The 13,357-nt window shown below is 38.8% G+C and overlaps 1 protein-coding gene across 2 annotated transcripts in view; it reads left to right on the plus strand.

Annotated features, from left to right (window-relative positions):
* Positions 1-13,357, plus strand: part of LOC106061840 (dystrobrevin beta-like) — a 161,790-nt gene that overhangs the window by 131,526 nt on the left and 16,907 nt on the right. For both annotated transcript variants that reach the window (XM_056028843.1, XM_056028844.1), the window contains one exon: positions 2,954-3,039. In XM_056028843.1, coding sequence (XP_055884818.1) covers positions 2,954-3,039 — 86 coding nt within the window. The remainder of the gene's footprint in view (positions 1-2,953; positions 3,040-13,357) is intronic.

Genomic DNA, 13,357 nt, shown 5'->3' on the forward strand with positions numbered 1-13,357 from the left:
ATGACTTCACGTGAACTGATATTGTTAGGATGATTCTCATCACTGAAGCATCCGATAATCAGTTGTACGCGTCCTTTGTGACTTGCTTGGGTTGATTTGTTTGATTGTATCATTACCAAATGTTTGTTTGCGCAATTAGTACATGCGCAATCAGTCAGCACTCAGAACTATGCACAATAGTTGTGAGAACTTGATATTAGTACATATGCAATCGGTTAGGTGCCTGAATCAAGCACAATAGCTGCGTAAACTTAATAAGAGTATCACAGAGCTATATATATCTTACCTATACTGGACGAGCCGATCTCTTGACACATACCCACAAATTTCGTGAAAAACTTCCAAAAGCTGAAACAAAATGTTTTGTCTATAAGAAGTAAAGCTGTTTTTTTTAAACCTAACTTATGTAACATTTAATTCTAATAATCATTATAATGCTTATTCCTAGGAATTGAACAATACAAATATAAGAGCACACTAGTCTCAAAATGATTATTTTGCAATTTTTAGATTCAGAATCTAGATCTATAAAGATCTATAAAATCAATCTATTTAAATGTACAATCTGAAATCATAAGATAGTTAAAATCAACAGGCTTGAATTATTTAGATCTAGGATTGTTGAAATATTATCTCAATAGGAACTAAAAAGAAATGTGATTATTTAAAATCCGCAAAATGGAATTGCATTATTTTTAAACTTTGAAAACTAAAAATCATTACTTTTTAAGACAAAACATCTCCCAAGATTCAGGGTGAATAACAATCGGATATGAATTTGTCTTTGTTTTCCAGTCTAGGTAAAACACAGAGGGGGGGGGGGGGGCTGCAACTTTTTGCGTTCGTGCCCCTTTTTTATTTCACTTCTAATTCAGATGCGCCGCTAACAAATTGTACAATTTTCAGTCCTTTAAAGTTGGTCATTTGTATATATGAGTGTGTTGTAGAGGAAGGGAACACTCCTTTGGCCTAAAGACTAACACTAGTTGATGCACACTGTTAACAGTTTTAAATAAAAGAACAGTTTTACATACAGTCACAATATATATAACAAGCTTTAGCAAGACTCCTGAGCTTGCTTTCACCAAATCTGAGATATTAAGAGTTCATATTGTGACCTCAGTTTGCAGTTTTACGTTTAAGTCATTGAGATGTGTGGTATCATCAGCTACAAGTGCTTAATGAAACATCCATTTTCCATCATGCATACGACCTGAACATCTTTCTCTTGTCGCAAATCATTTGCAATATTTTCCAGTTTCCAAAATCTACTGAGACCTTTTTCTTTAGAAAGTTAACGCACCTCACAATAAACGATCTAACAAATCATTTTTTTTCTTTGAACTATCTTCTTATTTATCCTATTGTTCCAAATTTTATTCAAATATTTCTCAACTGGTATCCATAACATGCTGCAAATTCATTTTTTTTCCATTCTCAGAGCCTCTTTGTGTATAAAGCTATGATATCTCATAAGAGGACAATCCGAAATTCTTTTACGCAAGATTAGTTCCAGTAACTCTACCAGTTCTTTACGGTTTTAAGTTAGGCCTACTAAACATACATTGATGATGTCATGGACATGACTTTGATTCCTGAAAGGTCTAACCATCTTGTTTCTCCTTAGAGTAACGGCCAATAAGTTCTTCAAAAATGTTGAAATTATCATCGATTCCTCTAAAAATGAAAAGCTTAACTAGGTAACATCAAAAATGTCAGCCGCTTAGTCAAATGCTTACGAGAAAAGCAGTAGACAGTATGTACACACACAAAATCTTATGCTATCAATAATAAAAAAAAACCAACATGCTTTGGGTTTATCGGTCTGATTAAAATTCTAAACATGTCGGTCGATTTGAGCGTCGAAATAATTTATCAATTAAATTCCTGTTGAAGTTTTTTCTTTTTCTTTCTACAAATTCGTCATTTAATTAGTTTTTGCGATCAGGCATGCTTTTTTTTTCTCGGGGTGAAATGCGCTACTTAAAATTGTTCAATGCGCCACTTTTGGTGCATGCGCCAAAGGTTAGCTACCCCCTGGTATAACATATAGGCTTTAGGTCATGTGTCGGAGGCAGTCAGAGCCCTGCAAAATAGTTGTGAAAACTTGATATTAGTAGGCCTACCGGTACACAACCTCGATAATTATTTACCTTTCTATAATTCACAAATAATTTTTATAACACTTTTGTAGTACGTTGTAGGCTTGTGTTTGGAGTCAGAAACGTTGGAATATCAACTCGAGTCCATAAATCTGCTCTCCTAGAGCTGGATCACGTGACACACACAGATGTGTAGAGTTGTGAGATAGTACACAGTGTAGGAACGGTTCTTTTAAGGGCAACATATTTTCTCGCAGTATTTATTTCGTATGAGAGCCACCCAGAACCAAATAAACAAAGAATATTCTCCTTTAGTATCAACTCAGATACTGCTTTGATTTCTGCTGGTAAGGATGGCAAACCGTCACACCAAGAGGCTACCAAAATGAGACATCTGGAGGACTTAATATTAGTGGTATTGACTTTTGGAAGAAAGAACAGACGATAAAAGAAGACCAAAAGTACCCCTTCCCCCTTTTCTTTAACATTAGGCACAGCGGCTTTGTAAGTGGCAGGAATTTCAAAATTTTATAACTCTTCAAAACTGCAGACATATAGAGACTCGAACTTAGGACCTTAGGACATTATTATCATGAATGTAATCCTTTACCATGGTATTCCGTTGTTGCTTTTGACATTGTTAATGAGTTATGGCTGATTAGACTTTATGCAGTCAAGTAGATAACACTTTATGCAGTCAGGTAGATAACACTTCATGCAGTCAAGTAGATTAGATTTCATGCAGTCACGTAGATTAGATTTCATGCAGTCAAGTAGTACACTTGATGTCCTAAATACAAACCATGAAAGATGATTCATTTCACTGATTGAACATTTTGCTTTGTTTTCAGTCGAGGTCGACGGCGGAACTCAACCTCAGCGTGGACAGCAACCAAGCTCAGAGGGAGCTCATAGCCCAACTGGAGGCCAAAAACAGGTAACAGAGACGTGGGCAACTACACAAGTGACTGGACATAAAGACTATACAGCTTGGTTAGACATTAAGTCCAGGCATATAATAGTGACTAGACATTGCCATAGTGACAAGGAACTGTCCATTGAGTCTAGACATACAATAGTGACTAGACATTGGCATAGTGACAAGGAACTGTACATTGAGTCAAGATATATAATAGTGACTAGACATTGGCATAGTGACAAGGAACTGTCCATTGAGTCTTGACATACAATAGTGACTAGACATTGCCATAGTGACAAGAAACTGTCCATTGAGTCCAGACATACAATAGTGACTAGACATAGGCATAGTGACAAGGAACTGTCCATTGAGTCAGACTTACAATAGTGACTAGACATTGGCATAGTGACAAGGAACTGTCCATTGAGTCTAGACATACAATAGTGACTAGACATTGGCATAGTGACATGGAACTGTCCATTTAGTCCAGACATACAATAGTGACTAGACATTGGCATAGTGAAAAGGAACTGTCCATTGAGTCTAGACATACAATAGTGACTAGACATTGGCACAGTGACAAGGAACTGTCCATTCTTATCTTATCTTATATAATACAGACGTTACTTCAAAAAAGAAGATGATTACGTCCTACGCGTCATGCATTTAGTCATGCATATTAACCAATGACTTAAATTCAGCCAAGTCACTGGTTTTCCTGGCTAGCTCAGGCAACCCATTCCATGCTCTAATAGCACTAGGGAAGAAGGAGTATTTGTACAAATTTGTCCTAGCATATGGGACGAGGAATGTGCCTTTATCTTTGTGTCTTTCAAAGTATTTTATTAAATTTTGTTTTTGTATTTGAAGATTATGGTTCAGTGTTTTATGTATGATTGCTACCTTACTTTTGAGCCTTCTGTCCTGAAGGCTTTGTAAATTTAGTGATTTTACTAAAGGTGTTACTCTAGTCAAATGTGAATATTCGTTTGTTATGAATCTCACCGCTCTATTTTGTGTGTTCCAGTTTCTTAATGTTTTCTTGAGTTGAGGGGTCCCAAACGGAGGATGCATATTCTATTATTGGCCTAACCAAGGTTAAATAACATTTTAGTTTTATGTTCTTATTTGATTTATAGAAATTTCTTTTAATAAATCCTAATGCTTTGTTTGATTATTTTTTTTGTAGTTTCATCAATATGTGGATTCCATGACAGTTTTTCATTTATTATAACACCTAGGTATTTTGCATTTTTAGTCTGTGTTACTGGTTTGCCATGAATAAGATAAGTGGAATTAATTTGTTTTAGTTTTTTTGTTACTCTTAACAACTGCATTTTACTGGGTGGAAAGACATGCTCCAATTTGATTCCCATTTCTGTAATTCATCTAATTCTCTTTGTAAAATATCTGTGTCTTGTGTTGTTTTTATTGTTCTATATATTATGCAATCGTCTGCAAATAATCTGACTTTGAGTCCTATTTGTACGACAACTGTAAGACAAGTGGTTCGTACTAATGCTTCTTCTGTACAAACCAAGATGGCATATACCCGAAGTCCACAGGAGCCCACGAAATTGACAGGAGACCACGAAATTGACAGGAGCCCACGAAATTGACAGGAGACCACGAAATTGACAGGAGCCCACGAAATTGACAGGAGCCCACGAAATTGACAGGAGACCACGAAATTGACAGGAGACCACGAAATTGACAGGAGCCCACGAAATTGACAGGAGACCACGAAATTGACAGGAGACCACGAAATTGACAGGAGCACACGAAATTGACAGGAGACCACGAAATTGACAGGAGACCACGAAATTGACAGGAGACCACGAAATTGACAGGAGACCACGAAATTGACAGGAGACCACGAAATTGACAGGAGACCACGAAATTGCTTTGTGGAGGCAGAGGAACAAAAAGACAATTGGATTTCTAGGCGTTCCCACCAGAGGAATAAGTAGTTAATGGAGTTTTAAGAGTCGTTCACACTGGGCAGTGTGGGTTTCAATGCACGTTTCTTCTTTACTTTCCCAATCAGTTCCTTCTTTGGTTTAAACTCCTTCGTTGCTGCAAGCATGGCTAGACGAGTTGCTTTGTCATCAATTGGTTTCGGGTAAAGATGATAAGATTTTTGAAAGGGCAATTTAAAGTTGTTTTGTTGTTGTCCTATTTACTTTGCAGACGTTTTCCTGTGCACAGTTCCTCGTGGAATGTTTTCCCGCCATACGCACAACTTAGTTGGACACTTTTTAACTTAGGTCTTCATTCTGTTCAGCTAAGAAAATGTCGATTTTTAAAAGTCAGATGTAATGATTGAATATGAAAATCGAGCATCACTGTATCGATTCGAAACTAAAAACAAAGTGTATCGTATCGATCCCGAAATACAGATCCAACAGTTCAATAACTGCAATTGATTGCTAACAATAAAAAAAGGCACTGGTTTGATGCCTGACCTGATAGTTTTTGTTCTCGGGATCGCAAAACAAAAACATGAGAGCATTTGAATGGAGGACATTTGGATTTATTTCTGTACGCTAACTATAAGTAGATGTATGTCTACGTACAAGGAGACACAGGCAGGTGGAGATCTTGTCTTCTATTCCTTCTACCTTGAGAATGTACTCTCGTAGTATGTCATGAGTTAATGCAGGGCAAACATAGCACTCACATGAATTTAGGAAATTTAGGCACCGGATATTTAGGCACCGCGTATTTACGGATATTTAGGCACCGGATATTTAGGCACCCGGAAATTTAGGCACCCGGATATTTAGGCACCCGGAAATTTAGGCAACCGGATAATTAGACACCCGGAAATTTAGGCACCGGATAATTAGGCACTTTTTGACAAGACGGAAAATTAGGCACCGGATAATTAGGCACTCTTTAATTAGCGACCTTAATTTTGAAAGTAGTTTTAAAATGTTAACGTATATGTTATCTTTAGGCTATGGGCTATCGGTGACGTTATCAAAAAAAATAGCAACCATAACGATTCTCACTAAAGAAAAGCTGACAAAATGGGGAAAATGGCAATCATGAGAATGTGTGGAAAAAAATGACTCCTGAGTCATTATATAATATAGACATCACAGCATTCAGGGGAAGGGAGGTAGAGATGATTCTCCGCTCATTGCTTCCGTCCATCACCAACCCCTAAGGTTGACTGGTGAGCTTTTTTAAATTGATGATTATGCAAATTGTGTAAATATTTAGTTACTAATGTAAATACTTAGGATTAAAAAGTATTATAAAATATTTTTATTATGTCGGGGAGTGTTGGTGATAAATATAATCGCAATCGCCCTCTGCTTGTGGGAAAGGGAGGGGTCGTACACTTAAAATGGGATGGGCGGGGCGGGTGGCGCACACACTCTCACTTAAATGAGAGGATTTCTCGCAGGTAGATGTAAACTTAGTCGTAAAAGTTACGTAGTGAATCTGAAGGCTACACACTGGACTAAAGGGTATGGAAACACAAAGGTGTTCAAATGGAAGTATGGGGATTATATTTTAGAGGCCTTCCAAAAACTTTGGTAGACACATTTCTGTTAAAACCATCATAATAATAAGAACAGTAATAAAAATAATAATATATATAAGGGAAATGAAGATAGTTAAATTTCATTGGCAGTTTTGAAAGTTAGGGAAACGAGTGTTTTTTTTTTTTTTTGTTTTTTTAATATGTGTGTGTGTGTTTAATAATGAGTGTATGAAACCTTTTTTGTCGTTTTTTTTTTTTCATTCTGAAGAAAAAAATAATTGTATAAGGTAGGCCTACTGAACCCAAAAGGAATCGAGGAATCATACCTTCTCGAAAATTGTAGTAAATATATTTGGTTTATGATAGAGAAGGCGGGGTTAAATTGGAACATCAACAATCTTCTATAAGCAGAATAAGTATTAATAAGAGACCAATATTCCAAAAAAAAATTATATTTAAATTTTTAACTCATCTGTCTTTTCCATAAACTTTTTTAAAATTTTCAAAACATTATATTTTATCGTAATTTCTAGCCGTTTTGCGATTTCCATTGCTATTTATATAAATATTATATTACATAAATCTACATATTAATTCAATAAAAGTTAATGACCACATTTGAAGGACGTAACACACCTATACACTCCCACAATAGATCTTCCTAAAGGGGTTACCCATTAACAATATAAAAGAAGGAGTGTTGATAATAGATATTAATGCTATTATAAAATAATATCAGGTGACCGAGCCTCGCTCGGATGAATAATTTGTTAAGGAAGGATATATACCCGAAGTCATTTTGAGAATATTTTTGTACCAGGTGGCCGAACCTCGCTCTGTTAAATAATTTCGGAAGGTTATATACCCGAAGTCATTTTGGGAATATTCTTGTAATTACGAAAATGAACGATCGGATAAAGACTACTAATCTGAAGAGTTGTTTTAGTGTTATGTTAGTTCTAATTGTAGGCCTAATTGTACATGTCGATTAAATTTAAAGTCTTTTAAGTCCTCCTACAGTCTAGACAAACTACAGCTCACGTCCGTCTTATAGTTTTACAATCTATCTTTTGCGTAAAACTATTGTAGGCTTACTATTATTGGCTTGGAAGAAAGTCTTTGCAATGTAACTTCTCTACGTTATAGGGTAAAACATGCACTTAGTGACAAAGTAAAATGGCGCATTTTTTCTTATTAGACTTAAATCATGGCATTAGTTTTCTAAAGAAACGTTTCCGTGGGGCACCTCTGTTACGCCAAACAATATGCTCGTTACCCATACGGGATACGTGCCCTGCCCAGCCTGACAGTCGGACTATAGGAAGTTCATACCGGCTTTTGCCATCCATCCATCCTTGTGGTACTATGGCCTGCTTTTACACATCCATCCATTCAGATCTCTCCTGGCCCTAACTCCAAGCTTTTTACCGAGGTTTATAGTTAAATCAAAAGAGGCTGCAGTGTACTCAAACTCGTTGACCGTTAGATGGATATCATGTTTAGTGTGAGCAAGTAAGGCGTAGAGAAGCTGTGTTATGACCAGTTCCTTTGTTTTGGTACAGGAGAGGTAGACACTGAAGCATGAACACATGGTAATAATTCACCAGCAAAATAATAATAATAATAAGGCTTGTCTTAGAGTCCGAAAATTAATGAGGATTGCAGCTGTGACCTGCATATCTTGCCACATCCAGGGCAAGCATAACCATTGTCCGCGATGCTCGATTAAGATTTTCTTTTAGCGTCTGCGTCTGTCCTCGGCAGCAAATTTTCTTTTGGTCTCAAATGTGTATCCGCGGCCTTTGTATAGAGGGAATTCTTTAAGTCCGACAGTTACGCTGGACAGAGCAGTATCCTATATGGGAGACGAATCTTAGACGAACGCATGCCAAAGGCAGTGTTTTTTTTGGTGAGCTAAAAAGTGGTTGACGTAACACCGAAACCCTTAAAAGACCAGCTTATGGCGCAAACTTGACTTAGCTGACATAGAAGAGAGCACATGGTTGCATGCAACCTCAGAACGAGACAGCTGGAGGTCACCAGCAAAATAAACAACAAAGTAAAAGGTATCTACACCGCTCTACACAATTAAAGTGTAAACAACTTATTAAGCACTTAAAACACAATAACTAATCATATATCGGCACATTTAATTTCATTACTTTTCTTTCATAGTTCTATAATAAATCAATCTACATTAAGATGGTGCGCAAATGTTTAATTAGGTCTATTGATTCTTTAGAACTCGTTATTGTTTGCAAAGAAATATTTTAGTGTACTGCGGTAAGCCTAGTGACGTAAGCAGCGTTTTTCCCGTTTACGTCATGGAAAATTTTCATTCATAAAACATTCTAGCCAAAACTAATTTTTCGATAATGAGGCATTTTCAAACCGATATAACGGTCGACCTCGAGTTTTCCCGATGTGGCCAATGAGTTGAGAATTTTTTTCTCACTATTATGCACATACCATGAACTTTTAAAGAAAATCGTTAGAGCCGTTTTCGAAATAAAATTTATATATATATATAAATATAAATATATATACATACATACATACATACATACAAGAATTGCTCGCTTAAGAGTATAGGATTGTTATGACTTTGCCATGCGCACCGCCATCCAAGATAGTGCAGAAAGAAGGTGCGCACTATCAGTGACCAGACAAGTCGGATGTTGACATAAGAGACTAACGATTTCCGCCCAAGTAGAGAGCCAATATGGAGATGCTGTACCCAAGGCAGATGTCCTTTGTGTTTGTCATGTCTCCATGTAAATAAACGTCTATGTCCTCGTTGAGTTGCCTCACTTAAGTTATTACAATTGGTTGTCAGAAGTGGGATTATAGGCAACTCAACAAGAGGAGGTAGGATTTACAATGGCAGCTTTGAAACGATTAGACCAACTCTCAGTTAGAGAGCTGAGGAAGGAACTTCGTAACCGATATGAGATAATTGGTGGTACCAAGGAGGTGCTTACAACTCGTCTCCGGCAAGCCTTGATAGATGAAGACGAAGATCCAGATACCTACTTATTTGAAATTGAACCGGAGATTTATGAGCTTATTGGCAAGATAAATGAAGCAATGTGTGAACAAATTAACAGTATGGGGAACAAGGTAGATAAAATGGTGTCTCGAATGAAAGAAAGGGTAGACTCGTTGGTAAAGGAGCAGTTGCCTGTAGACTCGTTGGTCAAGAAGTTGCGTGGTCAAGACTGTGGTTGCACAAACAGTGGTGACGGAGACGCTGGGGATTTGAGCGCCGTCTGTGTCTGTGTTGTGGGCAAGTCTTGTGGTTGTGACTTTCAAGACGAGAAACGTGATGGCGATTGCTGTGATAATCTCAACGAGATGTACCGAGTCAAATGGAAAGAGACAAATGAAGTATTTGTTCCTGTTGTACCTGTTACCAGTACCTTAACTGAAGTCTGTTATGTGCCTGAAGCGTTTGTTCCTGTTGTACCTGTTACCAGTACCTTAACTGAAGTCTGTTATGTGCCTGAAGCGTTTGTTCCTGTTGTACCTGTTACCAATACCTCAATGAGCCGGACAGATCAAGACAACGTTGGGTCTGCGTTCGAGCCTGTTGCTGTGGACTTTAAAGACCTCTGCCTATCTGCCGGTGCTCACGAGGGAAATTCGAAGCTTGACAACAGCATCCAGAAGTTTAGCATGAACTGTACGTGCGGCGCTTCACACATAGAATTTAGATGCCAAGAAAACCACCAACAGCGCATATGTACTTCTACCATCATCATCGACATTGGCATAGATGAATGTCAATCAAATCACTCTAAATCTGAGCTGTCAAGAGAAAGACATTTTCCACTTGAACCTGAAGAGACCTATCTTCTGGACGTAAGAGTGTTGTCTGAGGATGACTTCGGTGCATTGGACTTTGCTTGCAACGTGGCTGCAAGCGAACCTGAAGCTCCCTTGAGAGGCGTCTGTCGGGAAGGTCTGCTGAGACAGCGTGTCCGATCAACGGCTGTGCTGAAGTAAACAGTGCTCGACCCTATCTCTTTGTGTGGCAAACGGCCACGTCATTATCGCAACAACAGCCTGGTCAACTGGAGAAAGAGAAAGCGGCACTGGAAGAAAACAATGCGGATGGCCTCGTGGGGAACACGCTCCCTGCCGCCTGTGGCTCCCACTGATCGACCTCCACCTGAACTGTCAAACCTCAGCTGCAGTGTTTCTTTTCGGGACGAAAAGTGCTAAGACGGGGGCAATGTTATGACTTTGCCATGCGCACCGCCATCCAAGATAGTGCAGAAAGAAGGTGCGCACTATCAGTGACCAGACACGTCGGATGTTGACATAAGAGACTAACGATTTCCGCCCAAGTAGAGAGCCAATATGGAGATGCTGTACCCAAGGCAGATGTCCTTTGTGTTTGTCATGTCTTAGTGTAAATAAACGTCAATGTCCTCGTTGAGTTGCCTCACTTAAGTTATTACAATATGTATACTACTTTAGTTTATCAACATATTTAATTCCTATAAGTAACGCGCGCAAATCCACCCTGCTCATTTCCATTCCCATTATAAGAAGACAATTTTCTCCAGACTTCCATTTTAGCAGTTATGTTCAATGCTGTACCCTGCCCTGTACTCCAGTGTGTAGCCTTGAGACTCATTGCGTCATTTTCACGACCTAGTTCAACATCTACCCGCGACAAATCCTCTCCCTTTAGTGGGAGTGCGTAGAGGGGGAAGGGCTAAGGTCAGGAAGCAATAAGAAGAGAATCAACTCTACCTCCCCTTCCCTGAATCCTGTGAGGTCTATATTTTGTAATGACTATTAATCCGGAGTCATTTTTTCCACACATTCTCACGATTGTCATTTTTTTCCTCGTTTTGTCAGTTTTTCTTTTATATCATGAAAATTCAGTTAGAATCGTTATAGTTGCTATTTTTTTTGATAACGTCACCAATAGCCCATAGTCTAAGGATAACATATACGTTAACATTTTAAAACTACTTTCAAAATTAAGGTCGCTAATTAAAGAGTGCCTAATTATCCGGTGCCTAATTTTCCGCCTTGTCAAAAAGTGCCTAATTATCCGGTGCCTAAATTTCCGGGTGCCTAATTATCCGGGTGCCTAAATTTCCGGGTGCCTAAATATCCGGGTGCCTAAATTTCCGGGTGCCTAAATATCCGGGTGCCTAAATTTCCGGGTGCCTAAATATCCGGGTGCCTAAATATCCGGTGCCTAATTATCCGGTGCCTAAATTTCCAGATACCAGTCGTACCCACTCACATAAACCCTGTAATATCACTTGGTCATTATGTGACGCATGTTCTATTTGTTTATTCTTCGGTTCAGATTTTGTAGGGACAGACGTTGTACTTCCTTCTCAAGTTCATGTCATTGGTCATCTTCCGATACTTAATGTTGACGCTTAAAACATTAAAACAAGTGCGGACAGGTCATTGCAAGTTTAAGGCGGACAGGTCATTATAAGTTGAAGGCTGTAGTAGCCTCTTTATTCAATATTGATCGAAGGTTTTGAGTTGAAACATTGGCCAGTAGGTCAACTCACTCATAGTTCAGACTTCCCAGCTCCTCATGCAGCTTGATACTATCGACCTTTGACCTCTCTGGTATTGATTCGAAAATCAGACTTTTTAAAAATGTCCACATTATCCCCCCTTTTCCATCTTGAGATAATCTCTTACTTAAAAACAAACTAGTCATTACGAGCACACAATCTACTAACACACGCACACATTCTCGCTAGAACACAAAGTCCCAGTCCTACTGATTGAGTAAATATTGAGACTTGTAACTGGGACAGAAAACAACAAGCTACAAATAGTTTTATCTCCTGTCATTCAAATCTTGTTGACAGCTCGCTGGATTTAACTTTCGTGCTTGAGTCCACCCAATGACAGGACAGAGTGAATAGAGAACCTAAAAGGAATCTGGTGGACAGAGTGAATAGGGAACCTAAAGGGACTGGTGGACAGAGTGAATAGGGAACCTAAAGGGAACTGGTGGACAGAGTGAATAGGGAACCTAAAGGGATCTGGTGGACAGAGTGAATAGGGACCCTAAAGAGAACTGGTGTACAGAGTGAATAGAGAACCTAAAGGGATCTGGTGGACAGAGTGAATAGGGAACCTAAAGGGAACTGGTGGACAGAGTGAATAGAGAACCTAAAGGGATCTGGTGGACAGAGTGAATAGGGAACCTAAAGGGAACTGGTGGACAGAGTGAATAGAGAACCTAAAGGGAACTGGTGGACAGAGTGAATAGGGAACCTAAAGAGAACTGGTGGACAGAGTGAATAGAGAACCTAAAGGGAACTGGTGGACAGAGTGAATAGAGAACCTAAAGGGAACTGGTGGACAGAGTGAATAGAGAACCTAAAGGGATCTGGTGGACAGAGTGAATAGAGAACCTAAAGGGAACTGGTGGACAGAGTGAATAGAGAACCTAAAGGGAACTGGTGGACAGAGTGAATAGAGAACCTAAAGGGAACTGGTGGACAGAGTGAATAGAGAACCTAAAGGGAACTGGTGGACAGAGTGAGTAATGAACCTAAAGGGAACTGGTGGACAGAGTGAATAGAGAACCTAAAGGGAACTGGTGGAAAGAGTGAATAGAGAACCTAAAGGGAACTGGTGGACAGAGTGAATAGAGAACCTAAAGGGAACTGGTGGAATGAAAGTGTTACTATACAGGTCCTAATGTTTACAAAAAGATGACGGGAGATTGGTGTACCAGGCTATGCTAGTGTGATCAGCTCCACTTTGGACACTAAATTCTAGACTTTAAAAACAAATGTACTTGACTAACGGATCAGATAATCTCCTACTATCTCAAACTTG

Source organism: Biomphalaria glabrata, chromosome 5, assembly GCF_947242115.1.
Source record: "Biomphalaria glabrata chromosome 5, xgBioGlab47.1, whole genome shotgun sequence".
In the NCBI taxonomy this organism is placed as follows: Eukaryota; Metazoa; Mollusca; class Gastropoda; family Planorbidae; genus Biomphalaria; species Biomphalaria glabrata.